Genomic DNA, 26259 nt, shown 5'->3' with positions numbered 1-26259 from the left:
TTAAGGTTCTTATAGGAATTGCTGAGTCCCACAAGCCCTGCGGCAGCATTTTCTGGAACACCTCTGTTCCAGCCCCTGCAAAGTGCCTGGCTTTCAACAGGTGCTCAGAGGGGTGCTGGGAGGGCAGAGCAGTAAGAAGGACCACCACCTAGTCTAACAGCTTCATTTTGCAGCTGGGAAAACTGAATCCCAAAGAAGTGACCTTCTCAAGTTTGGAACAGGTCAAAATGAGCCTTAAACCCCAGAGGGCAAACGCTATTTCCACCACACTGGAACACCTGTGAAAATCCTGTGCTAATACCTAACTATGCCAGGAGAATCAAGCTCCTGACTGTTGAAATAAGCTACAGAAACCATAGGCCAATGTTTCCCAAACTTTAGCAAGTTTGGACATGTCTCATGTCCCGCTTCACTTATTTTTTCCAGCATAATAACTAACTTTTATTTTTCATTACATCTGAAAACTCACTTTAAAAATTTTTACATTAACATTTTGATTTTATTTTGTATTACTTTTGTTTTTTTCCTGAAACTTTTTTGGTTGAAACTCACTTTTTAAAAATTGAAGTATAAATGACATGCAATATCTTATTAGTCTCAGGTGTATATCACAGTGATTGGATATTTTTATACATTATGAAATGATCCCTGTAAGTCTAGTTACCATCTGTCACCAAAGTTTTTACAATATTATTGACTATATTCCCTCTCCTATACATTACATCCCCATGACTTGTTTTATTATTTATTTATTTATTTTTAAATTTGTTTATTTTGAGAAAGAGCAAGTCGGGGGGGGGGGTGGGGAAGACAGAGAGAAAGTGAGAATCCCAAGCAGGCTCTGCACTGGCAGCGCGGAGCCTGATGCGGGGCTCAAACCCACGAACTGTGAGATCATGACCTGAACCAAAGTCAGACACTTAACCTACTGAGCCACCCAGGCACTGCCCCCATCTGTGACTTATTTTATAACTGCAAGTTTGTACCTCTTAGTCCCCTTTATCTATTTCCCCTACTGCCTCCCCCCCCCCCCCCACAGTCCTCTCTGGTAACCAACAGTTTGCCTTCTATATTTACGAGTCATTTTCTGTTTTGTTTGTTCCCTTTTTTTTTTTGGTTTAGATTCCACATATAAGTGAAATCACATATTTATCTTTGTCTGACTTATTTCACTTAGGATAATATCCTCAAGGCCCATCCATGTTGTTGCAAATGGCTAGATTTTGTTCTTCTTTATGGCTCAGTAATAGTCCATTGTATGTATATACCACATGTTCTTTGTCCATTCATCCATCGATGGACGCTTGGCCTGCTTCCATATCTTGGTTATTGTGAACAATGCTGCAATCAGCATAGGAGTGCATAGATCCCCTCAAATTGGTGTTTTCCTTTTCTTCAGATAAATACCCAGAAGTGGAACTGCAGAATCCTATGGTAGTTCTATTTTTAATTTTTTGAGGGACTTCCAGATTTCCTATAGCAGCTGCCCTAATTTACATTCCCCCTAACAGTGCACTAGAGTTCCCTTTTCTCCACACCCTTGCCAACACTTGTGATTTTTTTGTCTTTTTGATAATAGCCAATTTGACAGGTGTGAGGTGATATCACACTGTGGTTTTGATTCACATTTCCCTGAAGAGGAGTGGAACATCCTTTCACGTACCTGTTGGCCATCTGTATGTCTTCTATAAAAAATGTCTATCATGTCCTCTGCCCGTTTTTTAAACTGGATTGTATTTTTGGTATTAATTGTATACCTTCTTTATATATTTTAGAGGTTAACCCCCATCAGATGTATGATTTGCAAGTATCTTCTCCCATTCAGTAGGTTGCCTTTTCATTTTGTTGATGGCTTTCTTTCTGTATAAAAGCTTTTTAGTTTGGTGTTCAAGTTTTTGTTGCCCTTGCTTGAGGAGAGTGGCCCCAGAAAGTGTTGCTAAAACCAATGTCAAAGAGCTTACTGCCTATGTTTTCTTCTAGGAGTTCAGGTCTTAAATTCAAAGCTTTTAATCCATTTTAAATGTGTTTTTGTATATGATGTAAGATGGTGGTCCAGTTTCACTGTTTTACATGTAGCTGTCTAGTTTTCTCAACACCACTTATTAAAGACACTGTCCTTTCCCTATTGTATGTTCTTGCCTCCTTTGTCATAGACTAATTGACCTTATGTGGGTGGGTTTACTTCCGGTATCTGTTATTTTATTCCACTGATCTGTGTGTCTGTTTTCATGCCAGTACCATACGTTCTCGATTACTAGAGCTTTGTAGTAGTCTGAAATCAGAGCATGATACCTTCAACTTCATTCTTCTTTCTCAATATTGCTTTGGCTATTAGGAGTCTTTTGTGACTGCATGAACACTTTTATGATTCTTTGTTCTAATTCTATGAAAAATGCCATTGGAATTTTGATGGAGATTGTATTTGAATCCATAGATTGCTTTGGGTGGAATGGACATTTTAACAATATTAATTCTTCCAATCCATGATCATGAAATATCTTTCCATTAATTTGTGTCTTCTTCAATCTCTTTCATCAGCGTCTTACAGTTTTCAGCGTACAGGTCTTTCACCTTGGTTAAATTTATTACTAGGCATTTTACTCTTTTTGAGGCAATTGTAAATAGGATTTTCTTGATTTCTCTTATAGATCATTATTAGTGTGTACAAGCATAATCAAGTTCTGTGTGTTAATTTTGTATCCTGTGACTTTACTGAATTTATTTACTAACTCCTAACATTTTTGTGTGTGGAGTCTTTAGGGTTTTCTGTATATAATATCATGTCATCTGCAAATAGTGACAATTTTACTTTTTCCTTTCCAATTTGAATCCCTTTCATTTCTTTCTATTGCTCAATTACTGTGGCTACGATTTTCAACCCTATGTTGAACAAGAGTGGTGAGGCTGGGCATCCTTGTCTTGTTCCTGATGTTAGAGGAAAATCTTTTGTCTTTTCACCACGGAATAGGATGTCAGCTCCAGGCCTGTCATATATGGCCTTTATTCTGTTGAGATAATTTCCTTCTACATCCACTTTCTTGAGAGTTTTTTTAAAATCATAAATGGATGTTGCATTTTATCAAATGCCTTTTCTGCATCTACTGAGATGATCATATGATTTTCTTCATCCTTCATTTTGTTAATGTGATGTTATCACTGATTTATTGCATTCCTGGAATAAACCCCACTTAATGATGGTGTATGATCCTTTTAATGTATGGCTGAATTAAGTCTGCCAATATTTTGTTAGAGAATTTTGCATCTATATTCATCAGGAATGCTGGCCTGCAGTTTTCTTTTTGTGTGTCGTACTTTTGTCTGGTTTTGGTATCAGGGTAATGCTGATCTCATAAAATGAGTTTGGAAGCATTCCTCCTTCTTCAATCTTTTGGAATAATTTGAGAAGGATATGTACTAACTCTTCTTTAAATGTTTGGTAGAATTCACCCAGACTGTCTTGTCCTGGACTTCTGTTTTTTGGGAGTTTCAAAACTACTGACTCAATTCATTACTTGTAATTAGTCTATTCAGATTTTCCGTTTCTTCACAATTCAGTGTTGGAAGGTTGGGCATTTCTAGGAAATTATACATTTCTTCTAGGTTTCCTAATTTGTTGGCATATGATTGTTTGTAGTAGTCTCTTATGATCTCTTGTGTTTCTGTGGTAGCAGTTGTAACTTTTCATTTCTGATTTTATTTGGGACTCTATCTTGCTAAGTCTGGCTAGAAGCTTATAAGTTTTGTTTCTCTTTCCAAAGAACCAGCTTTTAGTTTCATTGGTATTTTCTATTTTGTGGTTGTTGTTGTTGTAGTTTCTATTCCATTTCTCTCCACTCAGATCTTTATCATTTTTTCCTTCTACTAACTTTGGGCTTTGTTTATTCTTCTTTGTCCAATTCCTTTAGGTATAAAGTTAGATTGTTTATTTGGGATTTTTCTTGTTTCTTGAGGTAGGCTCTGTACAGCTATGAACTTCTCTCTGGAACAGCTTTTACTATGTCCCATAGATTTTGGAAAACTGTATTTCCATTTTCACTTGTCTCAGGATACATTTTGATTTCCTTTCATTTCTTTGTTACCCATTGCTTGTTTCGTCTCCACATGATTGTGTTTTTCCCAGTGTTCTTCTTATAACTGATTTCTAGTTTCATACCATTGTGGTTGATAAAACTGCTTGATATAATTTCATTTTTTAAAAAATATTTTTTTATAGTTTATTTTTTTACTTGAGAGAGAGTAGGCATGAGTGGGGGAGGGGCAGAGAGAGAGGATCCCAAGCAGGGTCCACTTTGTCAGCATGGAGCCCGATATGGGGCTCGAACCCATAACCATGAGATCATGACCTGAGCCAAAGTCAGAGACCTAACTGACTGAGCCACCCAGGTGCCCCTATAATTTCATAATCCTGAATTTATTGAGACTTGTTTTGTGGCCTAACGTGTGATCTATCCTGGAGAACGTTCCATGTGCACTTGAAAATAACGTGTACTCTGCAGGTTTGGGATGGAATGCTCTGTGTACATCTATTTCATCCATCTGGTCTAATTTCTTGTTTAAGGCCAGTATTTCCTTATTGATTTTCTGTCTGGATGATCTGTCCATTGATGTAAGTGGGGTATTAAAGTCCCCTATAATTCTATTACTGTCAATGTCCCCCTTTATGTCTGTTAATATTTGCTTTATATATTTAGGTGTCCCTATGTTGGGTACATAAATATTTATGAATGTTGCCTCCTCTTCTTCCATTGACCCCTTTATCATTATGTAATGACCTTCTTTGTCTTTTGTTCAGTCTTTGTTTTAAAGTCTATTTCATCTGAGTATCATACTCCAGCTTTCTTCTCATTTCCATTTGTGTGGCATAGCTTCTTCCATCCCTTCACTTTCAGTGCGTGTGGGTCTTCAGATATGAAATGAGCTTCTTGTAGGTAGCATATAGATGAGTCTTCTTCTTTTTTATCTTTTCAGTCACCCTATGTCTTTTGATTAAATGTAAATGGACTAAAAGCTCCAAAGTAATTACTGACAGGTGTGTACTTATTGCCATCTTATTGTTTTTTTGAAACATTTTTTAAAACTCAAAACCGGGGCGCCTGGGTGGCTCAGTCGGTTAAGCGGCCGACTTCGGCTCAGGTCATGATCTCACGTTCCATGAGTTCGAGCCCCGCATCGGGCTCTGTGCTGACAGCTCAGAGCCTGGAGCCTGTTTCAGATTCTGTGTCTCCCTCTCTCTGACCCTCCCCCGTTCATGCTCTGTCTCTCTCTGTCTCAAAAATAAATAAACGTTAAAAAAAAATTAAAAAAAAAATAAAAATAAAAATAAAACTCAAAACCACCACCCCTATGTAAGCGCCTCCACTTTCCTGTGAGAGTCTGACCATCCCCACCCAGCGCCATGGGAAGGTCAGGGCCTCCTGGGGAAGACGACACAGCCCTGCACACTGATGCTGACTGGACTAGATGCCTTGCCATGCCTGACCAGAAGCTTCTAGAGCCACTGGGTGTTACTTCTGGGGCTCCTGCTCTTTCCCCTCTTCTCTAACAACAGCATGTTGCAGATTGAGGCTGCCTTCAGCCTGGGTCCCAGAACAAGAAGACCTATGGAGCAGGACCCCAACCAACCCACAGTCTCCAACTTAGAACCTGAGTGACATACAAATGGCGGTGTTGTACTCCACTGCGATCTGGGGGCCTGTTACTGCAGCCTAACCCAAAGACTCATTAATATACCTACTTTAATCTCATTCTAAACAATGATCTTCACTGATATGCTATTATGGGTGAAATAAAAGGTTAAAGAAGCCATTCACATCTCATTCTCCCTCATGGGTACCCACCCCATCTTTCGAGAAACACGGCTACAGCCTGAAGGAGGGAAGTGGATGGGTACCAGAGGATACGTAGCTCAAGCAGCATCTCCGACTCAAGGACCATGCAGATGGAATTCAGAAGGCTTGGAATTTCCCCCAAGAACTGTAAGCTCTACTGTCAATTTCATAACTTGCTGTGCTCGCGTGTGTGTATAACTGCTTTAAAAGTGCATGTCAGGGGTGCCTGGGTGGCGCAGTCGGTTAAGCGTCCGACTTCAGCCAGGTCACGATCTCGCGGTCTGTGAGTTCGAGCCCCGCGTCGGGCTCTGGGCTGATGGCTCAGAGCCTGGAGCCTGTTTCCGATGCTGTGTCTCCCTCTCTCTCTGCCCCTCCCCCGTTCATGCTCTGTCTCTCTCTGTCCCAAAAATAAATAAACGTTGAAAAATTTTAAAAAAAAGTGCATGTCAGTCAGAAGATAGACCCAATATTCAGAAATGCTCACGTACGTAAGGAAAGTACATCTGAGATTCAAGGCATGTTGGGAAGCATGCGGAAATTGAAGTCAAGGAGAGGACCATGTGGCCAGCTCTTTCCCGAAGCAGTTGGATTCATTATTTAACCCTCCAGCTACTGATTCTTCTTAAACTCTGACCTTCCAAATACAAAAGGTCCATACCTGCTCTATCACTTTGTAATTTAGATACTTGGCATAACGGATACCATTCAGCTCTCTAAAACTTTCAGTCGGCTCTATCACACTCCCATCATTAACGGTCCACTTGCTTGGTTCAGGTAAATTACATTTGCATATGCAAATTATGCCTAAAGACTCTATACTATTAATGTTATCTCTAATTACATAATAATAGTTACCAATTTCCACACGGATCAAACTTACAGTTTTGTAGCTATTAGGGAAATTGTGCTTTGTAATTAAGATAATCCTCATTTCCAGATGCTAATTAACTATATAATAATTAGTCTCATTCGCTAATGCAAATTAAGGATTTTCATCTTTATTGATAAAGGAATGGCTTCTTATCGGTTAAGGAAAGATAGCCCCAGAAATCTTGCAGAGAAATACTTTTCCCCCCTCTAAAGGTTAAAAGGTAAATCCATTTTTATCAGTCTCATTTGAGAATGCAAATTAGGTCTGATTAATCAAGTCAGAGATAAATGTGCTAGTCTTATTTCAGGACAGAATGTATAGCTTCCTGAGTTCATCTCTTTTCCCCTTATAAATACTCAGATAAACAGAGTCCACGAAGCAGAAGCCCTCGTAACGGGAGCAATCCATCTACGGGCGGAGGAAAGCGTGGTGATACGAGTGTCTGTTACGGTACCTCGTTTCCCCTTCAAGTGTCAGGGAAGCATCTCGAAACGGCCGTGTCTTCATGGTTCGGCCGCAAAGGAAACGGGCGAGCGGAGAATTTTGTGAGTAAATTGAGGAAAAAGGGAGAGCCACATTTGCTTGGATTATTAAGTTTTCTGTGCTCCAAACAGAATACAAACTGGCACCTCCCATCGTGACTAATGAGGGCTGCCTCGGTGAGAACAGAAGGGCTGACAGCCAGCGAGGCCTAGTTGGCAGGCCCCAGCCCGGGCCTCCCTGCATTCATCATCCGCTAAACCAATCCACCAATTCCGCACCACCATTTGTCATTAATTATGCTAATCAGCACACCATTACTCTCTGATGACACTGTAGCTGTTATTAGCTAGTTATGGCTTTTCAAAAGCACAACTTATTGTGCATGCACGGGCTGTGCGTGCATTAGCCTACAGGGAAGAAATGTCCAATTATGAAAAGAAGAAATTTGCTATTATCTTTTTATAACAAACCAATTTAGTAATTAGAAAAGTCTCTGAACTCATAGGTTCTTTCTTTCCCCCCTCTCCCTTAAAATAATGGAAACAAAAAAAAAAATGTGCTTTTCAATATTTCTCTAAAAGAAAAGGAAATACCGACACAGATTTTTTTTGCGACACGTTTGAAAGTAGGGCCCGGGGAACGGTCACGCACGGGCATGGGGCGCACAGAGATTGCTGTCGGGCTGGGTTTTTCCTTTCCAATTTTGAATTAGCAGGACTGCTTTATTAGGTATATTTCAGTCACTACGAATGCCTCGAAGATGAGAGCACACCCCTGTGACCTTTTACAGTTCACTTATGGCAGATCGAAGCTGTTCACATAACGATGCCAGACTGCTCACACCTTACCTGGCAGATGCTTACACGGGAAGCACGGCAAAGACCTCCCTTAACCCTCCCATGCCCCAGCAACACCGCTAAGAGCGTCAATGCCGCTCAAATGACCTTGAAGATGTACAATTTGGCCAAATTAGCACGTGTCTTGTGCACAGTTTCTGGGGAAAAGGAGGACTGCTTTCAGACATGCGGGAGAACGGGAGTGCTCTGGGGTCAACAGCCAGAACAAAGCAGGAAGAGCAGACCCTTTTCCAGAACTCAGGGCTCATCAGAGGGGCTTGTGCTGACCCAGGAATGTTAGCAGGGCTAACCTGTGGGCGACTGTCCACACCAGGCACCAATTTCAAGTTGTTGTGTTCAGGCTGGAGTCTTTACCACTAGTTTTGGAAGCTTCGTCTGTATTAAGAGCTCATTAATATCATCAGAGTAAATGGGCCTATTAAAACATCTTTAAGCAATATCTGAACATAAATCTCCCTAAACTATATTTAATGACTGTACTTAAGATACATTATATGCAAGTCTTAATGAGACATTAGATAGCATTTTGAAGATTAAAATTAGAGAATCCATATAAAGTCTGTCCACTTAATGTAGCCTTAAGCTATACTGATGAAAGCATTACTACCAAATTATTACTGCATTAGAACAAATATTTTTAATCATGTCTGATTTATGCATTCTCTTTTTCATATAATTTTCATTCTCACAAAAATATGTTTTGAGTTTACCAAAGAGGGTGTGTGAAAGGTTTCAAGTTTTGGAAGTACTTAAGGAGGTCAAGTGAATACAGAATTTCACCAGTGCTGCCTTTCTGAAGTGCACTGGGCTGTGGATCACATTTATGTTTGGTTTAACTAGTCATTGTGGAACTATAGGTAGCCAAATATACAGCATATATCCCTTCAAGACTGGACTAGATACAGAACAGGATTTAATCAAAGATGTCCCGAAGGCCAAGGTACACAGTACATACTACAGGACCCTGGTGGTGGTAACACCTGGGCATCCAACTGAATCTTTTTCTCGACTGGTCGGGGGAGATCTCAAACTCCCAGAGAGCGACTGCCGTCCTGCACTCCATGCCTCAGTGCCAACAGACCCAGACGGACAGCTACCCTCTGAGTTCTGAGGTTCACGGATTTATGTCTGTCTGTTTCATGGAGGTATCAGTGAGGTCCTGCTTCCACTCCAGGGACCCCTCTGGTGAAGAGCAATCAGTATTGCCGTAGATTAAAAAAAAAAAAAAAAAAAAAAGTTTGACACCCCAGGGGCCTAGGGGAATGAAACTCTGTAAACAGATCCAGATCCACCTCAAGTTCAAGCGATGAAAAGTTCTCAAGGCCTGTGGACGACCAATGTGGGTAATGGGCCAGGACTGTGCTACCTGGAGCAAGCCGCTGGGCCGGCCACAGAATGGTCTTTGTCAGTGTGTCTGCATATGGGATGTGACTCCAAAATAGAAATCTATATCCAGAGTCTCTAAAAGTTCCTCTAAGACTTAATACGCAGAGGTCTGTTTTGAAAACAAGTTAAACTTCAGATTATATACATAGAAATACTGTCCTTTATCTGCTATATATAAAATACTGCACACCCAGGCAGGATTGTTGGGGCAACAGGAAAATCTATCGCCTCCCACCCCCTTGGAAACTGCATCCGCCCCTGCATCGAGGTAACAGCTCTACAATCCCATTTTGGGGGTGAATCTGCTCAGTCTTTCAAATCCCACCACCAGCTGAACTGTAGAGAGAATGTTATCTGAGAGCCTGGACACGGATAAGCCTAGATCCATGTCACCTGCGACCCGGACTCCGCTCTGACACTGGCACAAGACGCTTTGCGACGATCAACACTTTGGGAAATGTGAGAGAGACGAATTATCATTGAAGCTTTTTGGACTTTTTTTTTTTTTTTGATACTTTATCCCACCTTTTATAAATGCTATTCAATTATGAAAGGCTTCTGGGATTATGTAAATCAAGACAAGTCAACTGATGACACCTCTCTTAATAGAATGAGATTATCTGGCCCCCTTTTTTCCCCCCTTCAAAGAAAAAACAAGTAGCACAATTTAAACAGTCTGCTCATTAAAGAGGACCCCTCCTTCAGCATGTAAAATCTGTAGCAGCGTGCCTATGGCCATTTCCTTCTCTCAGATATTCTCTCCCCAAAAGGAACTACTTCATAGTACAATTTTGCGTTTTTAACCGTATGAATTAGGCATTCTTCATAAATAACAGCTATGTTCTATACACAGGAGCTCCTTTTTATTAGGGACACAGTAATGAACAATGAGCAATGTGTTCTATTATTCTTTGTCAAATCACAAAATGCTACATTAGAATAACTGTGCTGGTCAATGTAATATAGTAGATTAAATTCAACTTCTGTGGAAAAACCACTGTAAAACAGCATGATAAGAAGGCTATAAAAAATTTAATTTTACTCCAAACTCCATCACAAAAAAAATGGTGTGAAAAGTAATTTTGCATAATCAGTACACGCCATCTGGAACAATTAACCGATTTCTATAGAACTATGAGGATCAGTCATATCTGCTTATTAAAGATCAGAAATTATACAAGTAATAAATCCTTGAAAAAACTAAGCGTACTCCCGCCTGTCAACGCTATTTTAACTTCAAATACTGAAGAAGGCCTGATAAGGCTGAAAAGAAGAGATTAATATATGCAAATTACATCCAGCATTTAAAATCCCCACAACTGTCTCCGGTTTTCTGTCCCTTATTGCTGCCTTTATGTTTTATTCATACACCAACTCACCTGTCACTTCATAAGCTATAATATTATGGGGGTATTATTAAACAGCATAAAGCCGTGCTTTAATTGGAAAGCTTCATTGCATTTTCCAATTATTTGGAGTAAATTAAAAGCAGATGCACATAGTTTAATAAGGAGTCTAATATCAGTTCCGGGAAATCAAAATTCATTGTCATTACTATGCCGTGATAGTTTTGCAAACTGTACTCAATTTCAGAGGTTTTCAAAAGAAAATCTGTCTATGCAATCTGTTAATTGTCATTCGGTTAATAACTGTTTAAATATCCAAACTACACAGCAGCTTCCTATTAAAAAAAATTAAACTATGGGGTTGATGCGAGCAAACAAATGCGGCGGGTGCCACTCCTGGGCTGGACTTTTCCGGACTTGCCCGTTCACCTTAAAACAATGGAGGCTGGGAGAAACCCACCCACGCGGCAGCTTCGCCCAGAGGGGAGGACAAAGAACAACGGTTCCGTACTTCCAGGAGCACCGGAGGCTGCGGCATTATCAGACGGCTCTTGCTGGAAAAGGGCAGAAGCCATGTTATAGATTGTGTTTTTCAGAGGTCTGCGCTGCTCAGCAAAAAATTAGCTTCCAAAGTTTTAATTGGTCCTCCTAAAATAAATCCTTTTAATGAGTGAATTAACTGATTCAGGACACAAACACGGAAAAATCAAAGAAAGCAAATGTCATGAGCAATTTGTTTTTGAAAAAATTGACTCCCGAAGGGCCATTCCCTTACTGGTTCGTGACCCAGGAGCGGAGCGTTCCCCAGGCTCCGCAGGGGCTGGCCACGGTGCCTACAAGTAGATTGCACCGCAAGACAAAGGACGATAGTCTAAGCCATTATGGATTTAAAGGAGCTAACTCTTAAAGGTTACTCCTCATAAGGAGTCGCGCTCACAGATGTAGCTATATTATAGCTGTGCAGCTACAAGTTGCCTACCTACAAATATATGTCGCTAAAGCATTTACACGTGAAAAGACACAGGTATACTCAAACTAGTAACATAACCTTTTCACTTTCACACTAAGTGACAGACTTTTTCAAATCTTAGGTGTGTAAATTAGAATAGGACAAGCAGTAATTGACTTTTAAACTCCACCCACTGTGAGGGCTACAATTAATCTGTTTTCAGTACCACGGCTGCTGTTCTGCCAAGTTCATAACTTGTAGGTTCTTTTCCCCAATCCAATTAAAACCCCAGAGGCTTTCTAAAAGGTAACAGCACAGAATTTACTCTTCCTCTCCCGTTTCAAAGGGCGGAGTGGCTAACACCCCAATCATCCAAGGGCAAGCCTCTCCAGACCAGAGAGGGCACCAAATGCTTGAACAGGAGAGCCTTCTGGCGAAGCAATGAGAAACTATGCTCAAAGATGAAGATAGAAGCAATTCTTGTGCAGTGATCCAAAAAATAGCATCTCTTTTTTTCAAAATTACCTGTTTTAATAAAGTAGACACACTGTGCCAACTGAACCATTTAATTATCTGCAAAAATGATGAATCAAAACAATAGTTTGCAAAAATAAATGACTAACCTCTGATTAAAATGTCTGTCCTCATTAAATCCAAGTAAAAGGTACAATATCTTTAAAAAAAAAAAAAAAAAACGTAGCCTGAAGAAAGGAACAGTTCCTCACCATTGATAGATAGGCCTCGTGACCTCCCGTAAGATGGGGACATCAAGGAAAGTTGTTTGATCTACTCTCAAACGCAGAGCAAGGATGCCTTGGATGCCTGGTGTGGCCGTGTCGCCAGGCTGTGGTGCCTTAGAGCCTGGGGGCCCCTGGGCCTGGCTGTGAGCTCTGGAGCAGGGGACTTGGAGATCAGCTCGGTGGGTGGTAGGACTATATACCCTGAAATCAAGCCCTGGCTCACAGCTTTGTAAGGATTCTGGGGACCTTTTTCCCAAAGGGTTCTGGGATAGGAGGGGCAGGAAAGAAAGCCACAAACCAAATGGCAAAGACAAAGTCAAACCATTTCAAGGGTTGAACACAGCTATGATCCTTTCTCAATCAGAGCTAACTGGATGAGAAGGGATAGGGAAAATCAGAGGCCGATTTCAATGCTGAGAAGTTTTCTTTAAAATTGTTTTACCCAGTAGCAAACTAACATTTCAAGCAATTACTGATTTCTGGACTAGGATGGAAGTTTTGCTTTATGTTCCACCGAGAAGTCCCCCGTATTTGGCAGGGTCCCTGAAGGTGTGAATTCCCTTCTGGTTCTTCCTTAGTGAAGCAGCTGTTCCCTCCGACAACTGCATTTCTAGGTTGGGCGGGGGGGGGGGGGGTGTTGTGGGATGTCAAACTGCAGGGTGAGTAAGACCAGTGCTTCCTGAATAATGAGTAGCACGTTGCTGGAATAACAGTGTTTATGACAGTCATACCTGCTACAATTTCTGGGTGCCCATCCAGTACTAGGTACTTCACATACATTAGCTGATCCTCAAAATACAGAAAATGAACTGAAATGTCACATAAAATGTCCAAAGTCACACAGTCAATGCAGCTGGAAAGGGTGAATCTCGAGAACTGATCCAACAACAAATATCATTGAGTGCCTCCTGGTCCCCGGGCCCTGGGCTGGGCATTAGACCCATCCCAGTGAATGAGGGGCACCATTGTGTCAGCATCCCAGAAGGGACCCTGAATTCCAGCAGAGAACTCAGCACCGAATGAGATGTTACGACCAAAGCTGGATCAACTCTCTTGGAATTGAGAAACCAATCAGACAGCCAAAGTTTTATAAGAAGCATAAATAGCCAAGAGGCTTCTGACCAAAGCTGCTGCTCATTTGGGCCTACAAAAGGCACAACCATCTTTGGCAGAATAAGGGTGAATGAGGACTCTGTAATTCACGAGCCAAAGGACCTTCCGACAGGATTGACACGGGTGTTTTGTTAGCACGGGGCACACTTAAGGTAAACATGCAGGGCAGTGGAACATCAAGATGGGTGCGTTTACTGCCTCTAGGTAGCAAGCGATTAAGTACCTCTAAGTGTCTCACCAGAAACGATGCTTAGGGCCGACGAGGCAAGCTTTACTCTCTCATTCAAAATTATGGATGTTGTCTGGCCAGTGGATCATGAGATCGTTCACGCTATAAAACAAGTCAGGCGTGAGAAACCTCTCTCTGACAAAGGATCTCAGCCTTGAATTAGAGTTCTGCATCACTCATTGTCTTAGAGACAATCGAAAGACAAATCTGGGAAATAAGGGGCCTCCTTCTCTCGGATATGTGACAAATATATTCCATCCAAATGTAGGCTGGAGCACGGAGATTTTTTTTTTTTTTTTTTTTTGAAAATACAACAGGTGAGGACCATTGTTGGCCATTAATAAAAAGAGAGGGAAAATGCAGTGGATATGCAGGACACAAAACCCCAAATGCACCACAACGAATAGATTGAGGTATTCTGTCCACAGGAAAGGTGGCTTCCTTGTTCTAAAAGAGATCAGAATTTCTTTTGTCCTAACGTGAGCAAGCGAATGCATTCATTCTGCCACAAAAGTGACGATGCTCACATTGTGTGATGAAGGATAACTTCTGATCTCACCCCCAAATCCTCCGTGGCTGTCCAACTTCTCCCCAGTTTCTTCCAAATGCCCCCAACTTCACTCATGAAGCCATCAGGAGTTTAAATGCACTCAACCTGGAGTCTGACCCCGTGGTTGCTGTCTAAGTCGGCAAGGTCAAAGCTCGGGTGCTTGGTGGCAGCAGCAGAGCTCGGGAGCCGGACCCGGGCAGGAGGGAAACATGGGCTGGGCGCTGACAGGGACCCACAGGGTCAGTCACCTCGGGCTTGGATGCATCCTAGGAGCCCCGAGCCAGAGAATGAAGCTGCAAGGCAGGGGAGGCACGGACAGGTGACTGTCACTTCAAACAAACGTCCTATTGTGGGCCTGGTCCAGGACCGCTCGGGCAGAAGGGGAGAACAGCTAAAGCTCAGTCCCAGTTAAGTGAAGGGGTGGGTCTGGGCCACCCACTCTCACCACAGGGCTAAGAAAAGACCACGGCAAGGGAGAATCCAGGTGCCCAGAGCTCCCCAGACAAAGGTCACCAATAGCAAGAGCAGTGGTAGAGCCACCTACTGATGGGGGAGGAGGTTCCTGGAATATCCCCTTTCCTGGTCCGGAAAGATCCGAGAAGCAGTGGGAACAAGGGGCCATGGAATAATTACAATCACAGCAACACATCTATGGGCACTTTCTGTGCACCAGCTATGGTTCTAAGCCTCACCCCAAACCACGGTCATCCCCATTGAACAGATTAGGAAATTTAGGGACAAAAAAGTTAAGCTCCTTGACTCAGGCCGCTTAGCTTGAGTGAGGGAGCTGCACCTTATCCTTTCACCGTTCTGCCCAGCAACAGCCAACGGGGGGCCACAGCCACCATTCAGTTGCTCTGTGGATTCAGGAGGGGTCATCCGCCCAGTGTCAAGGGCCTCGCTCTGATGAGGTTTCAGAGAGGACAATCCAGGGAATCACCTGAGATTTGAACAATGCCGAGACCTAATATCCCAAGTCAGTCCCAGAGTGATTCGCTCTAGGGGTGGGTGCCATTTTCAGCTTCAGTTTGGCACGGGGAGCAAATGGCCACACACATCCTGGAGCACCTCTCCGGTGTGGGGATTTGGAACTTAGCGGCTGGATCAGAGGGACCTGGGGGTGAATCTCGGCCCTGCCCCTTACTAGCAGTATAACTGTGGAGAGATCACAAGTTCTCAAAACCTGTTTCCCCCATCTGTAAAATAAAAATGTTTATAAAGATAAAATAAAGCTATTTATAAGAGAGATGTGTCTTACAAGGTTTGAGCATGGGAGCTCGGCAACACGGGCAGTTGGGCCTAGGCCTACAAACCAGAGATAATGGGGGCGCCTGGGTGGCTCAGTCGGTTGAGCGTCCGACTTCGGCTCAGGTCACGATCTCACGGTTTGTGGGTTCGAGCCCCACGTCGGGCTCTGTGCGGACAGCTTGGAGCCTGGAGCCTGCTTTGGATGCCGGGTGTCCCCCTCTCTCTGCCCCTCCCCCACTTGTGCTCGGTCTCTCCTTCAAAAATAAACTTTAAAAAAAAACATAAAATAAAATAAAATACTAGTAATGGTACAAGCCCTAAAGGTTTTCTTGGTGAGGATTGTTGGGGTGACATGACAGAACGTGCACAGGGTGCTTACACAGAGACCTGTACGGGCTAAGTGCTCGAGGAGGGTTAGGTATTATTAAAGTAAATTAATATAATCCATTTTAATAAAAGCAAAAACAACCTCAGCTCCCTAAATGTGTTTAAATTAAAGAAGTTGCCTTAATTATGGCATTTCCCCCTCCCAGCCAACAGCCTATTACCGTGAGGGAGACAGAGCTAGAAAAAGACAGAAAGGCTGCCCTGGTATCAGCTGTCCTGAGGCAGGACTGTGCGTTGGGCCAACTAGGCTAGTTCATTTGCCCCAGAGAAACCCTCTGAAGAAAGGCAAAGGGCAGACGAAGAGAGGGGCTCAAGACACTCCCTTGGTTTTCCAGCATTTCTGGGACTAGGCCTGCAGAGAGGACCCTGTGGGCTCCCAGGCATGCTGCCCACCAGGAGGAGACGTAGGACGGCAAAAGGGAGGCACGTTCCTGCTTGACAACCAGACACGGGACATGGACACACAGGGACAGAGGTCTCAGAGAGCCGGTTTTTCTCCACGTGTTCCTGCGTTCGGGGACGTCCCAGTCAAAGCAGTGTTTGGATGGTCTGGGGGCAACAACCGCACATGTTTGCCGGTGACACAGTGGGCACCGAATCCATAAACCCCGCAAGGCTCCTTCCCACGGCGTCCTCGACCCTGGGGGGTGGGGGCAACCGCTGCCACCCCGGAGACGAGACCACGTCTGAGGCCCGGGAAGCTTCCAGGAAACACGAGCCGAGACACCGTTCTACTTAAATTATTGATGCTGTTGTTGCAACGACGGAGACAGGAGAGATCTGGGATTTCAGATCCAGGACGGCTTGGTGCTGTGCCTGCCATTTCGGGGCTCATCAGAGGGAGAACGGGGCCTGAATCTGGCTTTTCTGGCTCCTGCCCTGGTTCTTCCCGCTGCCCCTTGGCTGCTTTGCTCTTGGCTTGAAGCAGGGGATGCAGGCCATTAAACCAATGCCTGCCTGAGCTCGGCCTTGCTTAAAAACCAGAGAGAGAATGAAAGCACAGCGGGAGGGTGGGGCTAGCCCTTCAAGGGCACCGGAGTATCTGTCACCTAATAATTTTTAAATTTTTTTTCACAATGACGAAACTGGAAAAAGTCTTCAACTTTCTCCTGCTCGTGGAGCACAGGAAAGGCAGAAATGAAAGCCTTAAGTAGACAGCAGCCCCCTGGGCGGCCCCGCTGCCCCACGTACTTTTCTTCCAAAAAAAACCCAAAGCCACATTGGGCGATTTTATAGAAGTTGCTGGCTCACTCTGCCAACCACTTCTCTCCTTCCTGCCCCAAGCCATCATTCCGTCACCCTCCTGAGAAAGGGCTCGTGGGCTGCCAGCCACAGAAAATAGCCCACTTCTAAGTGACGATGCGTGACAGAATGTCTCCGTTTCCAGGGGGTGCCGAGCAGAGCCATGCCAGAGAGCCTTTATTGCAACTTTGTTCGGACTGACGACGAGATTTTCTCCGAGCACTGTGATTACGGAGAAGTAATCTTACATACAAAATCACAGAAGAGCGGGTTAAGACGACAGAGAACGGGCTGGGCAAGAGCCAGGGTGTCCCGAGTGGTAACTCTCAACAAGTCTTTGGGCTCCTGCTCTGCTCACAGCCCTGCAGGGGAGGCGGGGACGGAGAGAAGGGACACTCCTGTACTGCTTCCCGATTTCTAAAATGTTCTTCTACCCCCCGGTTCCTCACGCCGATGCCGGGAAGGCGGCAGTCCTTACTGAATCGTTTCACAGGTAGGAGCACCTAGCGTGGAGTGAGTTGCCCAAGGTAACTTAGTGTATGCCCGTGCACTGGCACAACTCTGGTGGGGAGCCATCCACACGTGTTGTGTGGTGCACAACCTGTGTGGTCATTCGCAGAGGCTCTGTGTGATGGCCACATGTGCTTCTGACTCCAAATGTCCCCTCAGTCACCTGCTGAACCTTCTTCCACAGGCTTCCTATGGTCCTCGGAGGGAGCATGGGGCTGGGCACACAGAGCTCTCAGGGTCTGCTAAACAAATAAAGGAGTTAACAACCTTCCTTTTCACCTTAGTTTAATTACAACCTCCTTGGTTCAGGAAGCATGGAAGGCATGGCGTGCCTGGGTGGCTCAGTCGGTTAAGCGTCCGACTTTGGCTCAGGTCATGATCTCGTGGTTCTTGGGTACAAGCCCCACGTCGGGCTCTGTGCTGACAGCTTGCAGCCTGCTTCGGAGTCAGTGTCTACCTCTCTCTCTGCTCCTCCCCTGCTCACGCTGTCTCGCTCTCAAAAATAGGCATTAAAAAAAAAAAAAAAGAATGGAAGGCAGCCTCCTTCCTCACTGCCCATAAACCTTTGTTGTCTCCAAGTGCTCACAGGTGAAATCTCTCCAACGCAAAACAGTGTGGGAGTACATAAACCAGGAAGAGAGCAGTCCCAGATGGAAGAGAATCAGAAAAGCTTAGTGGCAGTTTGGGGACAGGCCTTCAAAGATGGGTCCACAGAGAAGGTAGGTCAATCTGAGCCATTTGACCGGCAGGGGCAAATGCACAGAGAGACAAAGCTGAGGACACGGGAGTGACACAGGTTGGGGAGCATGGGTGAAGAGAAATGGAGAGAAGGCACCGGCAAAGTAGAGGCTGGCCACCAGACAGCCTCAATGCTGGGCAAGCGAGGCGTGAATTCACACGGTGGAATGGGGCAGGCATGAAGGTTTTGCTCTGCAGAGTTCTACTTGGGGAGAGGAGTCTGTGACCTGGGCAACCGGACTGAGGATAGACGAGCCAGGTAAAGGAAGACAGACAAGTAAGTGCGAGGCACCAAAGCCTGGTCCTGCCGGCCCGAGCCTGGCCAGCCCCAAGCGGGGAGGCAGGAAAGTCAGGAGAGGACCACCCTTGATGCTTAGCTCTATGAGACTAGCTGGGGCCACTCACCATGGCTGTAGATCCATACTTAATCCCAAGTAAGATGATCCCGAGCCCAGCTGAGGGGTTTCAGGGTCTCTCTGTGAAATCCTAGAGGAGGCACTTGCCGAGCGGAACACCTCCAGGAGGCGAGAGTTCCCCAAGCGCCCCGTGTGCCTGCCCGCACACGCTGTTCATTAACTTCGGTGACACAGCCATCACGGTGGGTGTATAAAAGCACATCCAATTAGCCAGGCCTACATGAATATTTGCACTCTTAAATCTTTTGCATTTCGAAAGGGTTAAAGCTTATTATTAGCATATAATTTATAGTCCTTTCTCCCAGGAAAGGAATAATGCACAGTAAATGCCACATTCATTTTAATAATACATGTTACAGTCTGTGCCCAACATCTGCACAAAGGTAAAGGAGGCAGATTTTTTTGACATGTCCCACTCTGCCATCTAAACACAGGCTTTTTGTTTCTTAAGTGACGGAAGGTTTAATCAAGAAAGCAGGCAATTCATCAATCGAAACAAGGCAGCGTGCGTGCGCGTGACAGCACACACATGGTTGTGTACAGAGCAAACCTGGCCACCTGTCAACTGCACCTTTTACATCAGGATATACAAATACACTATGCGATCAATTCCCCATCCGCTCCCATTCATTTCTTCTTTTTCTTATTATATTTTTCTTTGTGCTCGATTTTGTTGTCAGTCAGGGCAAGAATAGATGGATAGACAAGGGACGCATGGCTGTTAGGGGCGATGATAAAAATTTATTTGCCTTTAAAATGACTTATTTCCTCCTTGATTTGAGCACCCTTATTATAAATATTTCTTTCGCTTCATTCAGGAATCTCCCCCGTCTGCTATTATCTATGGCTGTGTCAAACGGAGGCTTCTCTCCTGGGTCCTGGCCACCCTCCCCTCCACGTTCTCCCCCACCCTGCCCCCACCTTCTCCAACTAATCCTTGGTGGTTCTGAAAATCCTCGGTGGAGGATGAAGGAAAGCGGGGGTCTGAATACAAGGCCACATAAGGCACACGAGTACGTCCATGACGGACAAAGGCCATGGGGGACGTTTGCGAACGCAGAGGTTGCCTGGTGTACTTAGGTGGGGGCTTCCCCTGGAAGACAGTGGTGTTCCCTCAATTGTGGTTACTGGTAACATCGTCCCTCAACCCACGCATGGCTGACACGCACCCAAACACAGGGGAAGAGGAGAACCAGGGGCATGCACACGGGAGATGCGGACACAAATCCTGCAGAATACCAGCAACACTGGGCGCGAAGCAGTTGTTGGTTAGAACGTCTCACACAGAAACAAAATCAAACCGTCTTTCTCGAGCACCCCTATTGTTTTGGTCTCTTAGCTTCATTGTCCAACCCGACCATACTTTATGGTCGTTAAAGGATTAGGTTTACGTTCAATTTTCCAGGTGAGATTTTTTTTTCTTTTTTTTTTTTCCCTAAAAGACAGAAATAATGTAATCACTGCAAATGAAAGGAAAAATGTGTGTATAATTGTTTGGTATGGGGCAGAGGAGTTTTTAAATGATCACACTGTAAAACATATTTTTTTTTTTTGGAAGAAGATGAGCTGGTAGCAGAAATTTTATCCAATTGGATGAAATATATAAATCATGAATTTCATAATGCTGATAATTAAATGTCCATCTTCCAATTTAAATGAGGACTAGATTAAAACTGCATGGAGAAGGCTGATATTCAGAAATCATTAATTATTTTTAATTGCTTTGTGCTTTCCTGGTCTGATGTCAGAGTTACACAGCTCATACACGGTTCTGTTTCAGATGAAATCCTTCTCCTCTCTGTGCAAGTCTTGTGAGTCAAGGTGATGAGTCAATGGACTCAGATTATCCGTGCTCACAGGCTTCCTGGCCCAACATCTTGAAAGGGGGCTGGGATTTTAAGAGGGCACAGCTGTAGAGGGCAATAGCAGGGCTTTTCCAGCCATCAGAAAGAACTCTGGAAAAAATGAGAAGACCCAAGAACACTAAAGGTGGGGGGAAACCCCCCCCCCCCCACCCTGCCCATCTGCTGGGACAGTTCCAGGTTACAGCTTTTGTCCGGGTGCAAGTGGGGACCTCTTCTACTCTCAAAAGTGATGGTGTGGGCAATCAATTCTGTGGTCAGCCCCATGCTGATGGACAAATGAAGAGATCAACAAGGCCAACTGCCTATGTACCAAAGGGAAGAGAAGCCAGGCCGCTCGGCCCCCCATGCGGTGAGGCTTCTGGGTATTTCTGCATTGTGGCTCATCCGGAATTCATGGACTGTTTGAGGCCAGTTCCTATATGCATTTGCATAGTTTTACTATTTTACACTACTATGTCAATTTTTTTTTCCGAAAGGGAGACAAATGAGTTCTTTGGGGAAAAATCTGCACTTGGAGGTCTGAATCAGTTGATAACAACAAAACAAAAGGGTAGCGCAGCGTGGTTCCCCATACCTATTGCCTCCTGTTCATTAAGCCAAACTGCCCTAAGTCAGATAGCAGACATTCCTTGGTTAGAAAAAGTGATCGCGGGCATGTCGTGGCAGAGCCGCTCGGTATAGGAGCCTATGGCCCAGGTGCGCTGTCCAGGGTGGACAGGAGGTCAGGGAGCTCCTCATTCCTGACACTCCCCGTGGCTCCAGTCCCTAAGGCACGGGAAGCCCCACACAAGAACATTTTGAAAACGTCTCCTTCAACCACCAAGCATGTTAGGGGTTCAAACACGAGCAGATCCCCCAGTACACAGGCCTCCAGGCTGTCCTTCTCAAACTCCCTGAACAGGGGCTGTTCTGCTGTCCACAGACAGCATCGTATAGGGCCCTCTTAATGAGGAAGAATTCCATAAAAGGAAAAGTTAGGCTCTTCCCAAGCAACCAGCTTATTTTTATTCTTATCCATACAGAGCTTGTCCTGATTTAGAGCCAAACCCAGAATCCCCTTTGTGAAAAACCTCGCCCACAGCCGCACCCCCTCTTTTCCAATCTATATTTTTGTTCATGCTTCCGTTTTCACTTCCACCTTGATTTGGTTACGTGTTATTTTTGGAGCTGCCTTCTATCTGTCTGGAACAGGTGGAATATAAATAAATCAGACATCTAGACATCTAAAACAGCTCTAAGGGGGAAAAGGAAGGGTCGGAGGCTATTGTTCGGGACTAAAACAGAAGACTTCCCAGGAGAGAGAAGATATTCCTAAAAAGAAAACCAGCATCGAGAGACAGAACGAGGACACTCAGGAGCAGGGATGCGGGATGGAATCTAGAAAAATCAATGTGGCCCTGAGGAGAGCCCTCTCTGGAGGGAAGGTCTTAGAGGCACCTAACTGAGGGGAACACACAGGTTAGAATGTCGCCAGGAGAACGCGAACCCACGAGCTGCCATTCGTCAAATGTAAGAATTAAACAAAAGTGGTTTGCCACACCAGATAGTCAAGTGGGCCACACCAGGCACCCACCATTTCATTTCTAGCTCCTCTTTCCAGGAAAATCATCCTCAAGCCCTAATGAATAGAGGGACATGGTGATGTGGGGAGATGGCCCAAGCTGCCAGGCTCTCATGCTCAGTCTGCCTCTGTACCACCAGTGGAACAGGCCAGATGCTGTCAGCCTTGCAGTCAGCAGTCTTTGGGAGATATCGGCGGACAGGAGATTCCGGGGACTGGACAATAGAAAAAACCCACATATTCTCAAAAGGGGACCATAAGAAGATAATTGACCTGTGGCCTGCGAGTGATCTCCAGTAGAATTTAGAAGCCCGTTCTGAGTCAGGAGGCTTGTGAGCTCTCAGAAAGGACAAGGCACTTACGGGGGCCAGTGGGGCCAAGAGCATGCCAAATGAACTCTGGGTCTAAGCTTTTTATTATAAAAGCAACACTTGCCAACATAGAAAAATGAGACACTACAAAGAAGGAAAAAAGAAAAAAAGAGCAGGCAAGGCTGGTGAAAGCCACTGGAAACACCCTGGCAGGTACCTTCCCAGACCTTTCCAGACTTCACATATTTTTTTTTTTTTTAATGCAATCACATTGCACACTCTGGTTGCCACTTACCATCCATGCACACTTTTTTATCCACATCATTTTTTCATGCCTGACAAGGCCATTGTAAGAACGTTTCATAATTTAACCCTTTGCTTTTGTTTTGGATATTTACGAGATCCATCCCCCAACCCCTTTTCCTGAGTGTTATTTTTAAGAAGCGGCGTTGCTCATCCCTGTGGATGAATCTCTTCGTACACCGCTAAGTATTTCTCTGAAGTTCTTACTGGCAGAAGCGGGAGGATCAAAGGTGTGCTTTGTGGCCGTGTGAGGAGCGTACAGGGTGTCTGAGCAAGGGGACAGGAGCCTCTCAGGATTTCAGCACTGAGTCAGCAGAAGCCCCTCATCCCACTTCCGTGGGCAAGACAGAACTATTGGCGGAACAGTTGGCACGTGTTGGCTGATGGATTGCATCTGGACCCCCAAATGGCTGAATGAACATGAACATGTGGAAAGACAGGGCCCAGCTGAACAAGGGAGGGCCCCACAGAGACAGAACGGGCTGGCCGGAGGTAGTGGGCACAGATGCCAGAGGCATTCGAATGGCCAATCGGGATGATCGCCTGCCCCAGGGGTCAGAGAGAGGATTCCCGAGCAGGGCAGATACCAGGCTAAAGGCTTTCCTTCCTCCCTCCCATAAACAGTTCACGAACACGTCCGTGTGCTCAGGCCAGAGCTCCGTACTCTCTCCTCCCCTTCCTCTAGCAGCTCAGAGCACCGTCTCTTCCCCTGCAGGCCTGACACACACGAACCGTCTCCGTGGAAGGTACAGGAAAGAGGACAGATTAACAGGTGTGCCTTTGAGAAAAGGTGTAAGAGTAAATATTACTTTAGTAACGACGCATACGAGTTACAAGTGGGCGGCTCGCTTTTCTGATTACTTAGTTTGGAAACCTCCTTTGGAAGGGCCTACAAACGAAGGGAGCCATGATTGGATGTTTTCAGGAAGGAACCAGAGTGCACCAGGGGTGTGTGCCAAAGGCCTGGCCCCTGGAGTCTGTGGTGAACGTGCACCAGAGAGCCGGTCCAGAAGAACAGGATGATCCATTCATTTGGTTACCAGCAGAGCTCCGATGACCATGCATTGGGCACGCTTTGCCTTGAGTGAATTTGGAATAAACCATCGAAACCTTAACTTTGCGATACCAAACTGAGATGTGCCACTCAGCGCCAGATCCTGTTCATACGGAGCGGGGGGTGTGGGGGTGGGGGTGGTCCCTGTTCCCTTCTACCAGAACGGCTCGCAGGCAGGCAGCTGGTGGGTGGGCGGGCAGGCTTCCCAGCTGCACCACGGTTGCCCAGTGCTGAGCTTGCAGGCCTTATGGAGGCAGCGGGCCCTGCGGACTCTTCCTGGCAGCATTACAACAAAGCCGTCCCGGACCCGGGTGGAGCGATTTGGTGCCCGCAGCCGCCGACGAGACCGGGGCTGCCCGCGGCCCTGCCGTAGCCTCGACGGTAGATGTTTGGAAGATAAAACCCAACAGACTGCCACTTACATAAATGTAACAGGAAGTTTCTGAATGGCTTCCCCTGTGTCTTGAGGCCGTTACCTCGGTATTGCTAAACTAACAACACCTCATCAAAGCCGCGGGGCGAGGAAGCAGTGGTCCAGAGGCAGACAGGAACGTTCCTGCCAAACCAGGGGAGATTTCACTCTGTGGGCCCTTTTCTGCAGAAATGTCAACAGCTGGGAAAGCCATCAGAGAACCCAGGTAAGGTGGGGGGAGCTGAACACCGTGGCTGGAAAAAGATTTGCAAGCTGGAGGGAAAAAGTCATCTGCTTTGATTGAGCTTTCCTCATGTGCATTCGGAACGGGGTCGCCCTGCTGGATTTCACAGACCTGTTTTGCACCACCATGCCACGAAGCATCTGGGGAAATATTCAGCTTTTCTACAAAATAGGTCATCTTTCCACACTCGTTATGCTCCTTGTCGACTTTGCTGAAATAGCCACAGCACAAAAGAAATCCTCTCTGGAGGTGCTTTTCTGAGACAACGTGCTCCCTCTACCCTTTGGGGTGACCAGGGCTTTCAGAACATCCCTGGCCTTCCCTTTCCCCACCCAGAAATCGAACAACTGGCTTTTGCTTCTACTTCCAAACCTATTAGGGAGTGATCATAACAAGAGAAACTGATACTGACATGAATTATACCATTGTTCTATTTCATCTATTTAGTAACCCCAAGTTGCAATTTTTAGAAAAAAGATTACCTTTTAAATAACGGATTCATTATGGTACATGAATGAATGCCATGTTCCCGTGTTCAAAACGTCACTCACCATTAAGGGTGTGCGCTGGTAAGTGGCACCGATTTGCTACTTCCCCTGATACACAAACGCCCCTGACTGGAGGCCGAGGATAATCGGAGGTGAGCCTGCGGGTTTCCTCCGCTCTTAGCGGGTCACCTGTGCTGCCAGGCACCTAATGAATCTCCACTCTGAAATAAGGGTTGCAGGAATCCCCCTCCCCGGGTGAAGGTGAAAAGGGAGACTCACGCCGCTGACGTTCCTGCCAAAGTAACACCAGCAATTTCAAGGCCAGGTTCAGAAATCGCAGACCCCCACGATGGTAGTTGGGAGGGGAGACCGCCGGTGTCCCTTCGGGCCACAAATCTGGCTTTGGGAAATGAGAGGTGCGGACAGACCTGGATGTGGGCTGGTGAGCAGACTGGGCCTGGGCTCTGTGCTGCTCCCAAGACCCCAGGGGCAATCTGCCCTGGCCCTGGCAGGTGAATAATACAGGGACTATTCTCAGGAAGCCTCCCTTCAAGCTTGTGAAATCCACACATTGTTTTTCATCATTAGTCTCAAAACACACGGAGTATCTGGCCCTCCTCTAAGTGCTGAGGTGACACAAAGGAAGGAAAGGGCTGATCTCTGCAGGGAACAGGCCCCTTGCAGGGTGAAAGAGAGAGGGAAGACAGATGCCATTCGAAGCCAGGAGACACGCAGAGGGAGGTGGTGCCCGGGACACAGACACGGTAGCTGGCCAGTAGCAGAGGCCCCACGTACCTGATATGGCATACAGATTGGAGTGCTGGTACTCATAGTCAGCCCGAGTGCTGTTCCTGCCTCGGAAGGTAGCAGGGAGCGTTAGAGAGATGTGCCTAAGAAAGAGACGGAGGAGAAAGGAGGTTACAGGGCGCGCAGAGCACTCCCCAAGGCCCAGAAAGCCCCCACACCACCAACGGCCCGCAGCAGCACAGAGCATGAGGTGGGGGCGCCCTGGTGAGCAGGCCCCCCAACGGCTCGAATTCCCCCAAGGAATTCCGAAGTTTCCAGGCATCAGAAGTCACCTTTTTTTCTAATTCCTAAAAGAACATCCAAGTGGAAGAAAGGGTTTCC

The 26259-nt window shown here is 45.5% G+C and overlaps 1 protein-coding gene across 2 annotated transcripts in view; it reads right to left on the bottom strand.

Moving 5' to 3' along the window:
• MVB12B (multivesicular body subunit 12B) overlaps window positions 1-26259 on the bottom strand; it is a 193332-nt gene that overhangs the window by 57510 nt on the left and 109563 nt on the right. For both annotated transcript variants that reach the window (XM_030293048.1, XM_030293047.1), the window contains exon 7: window positions 25927-26021. In XM_030293048.1, the coding sequence (XP_030148908.1) occupies window positions 25927-26021 (95 nt within the window). The remainder of the gene's footprint in view (window positions 1-25926; window positions 26022-26259) is intronic.

Source organism: Lynx canadensis, chromosome D4 (genome assembly GCF_007474595.2).
Source record: "Lynx canadensis isolate LIC74 chromosome D4, mLynCan4.pri.v2, whole genome shotgun sequence".
NCBI lineage: Eukaryota > Metazoa > Chordata > Mammalia > Carnivora > Felidae > Lynx > Lynx canadensis.
The sequence above is the reverse complement of the archived record's forward strand: the minus strand, read 5'-3'. Positions and strand labels throughout refer to the sequence as shown.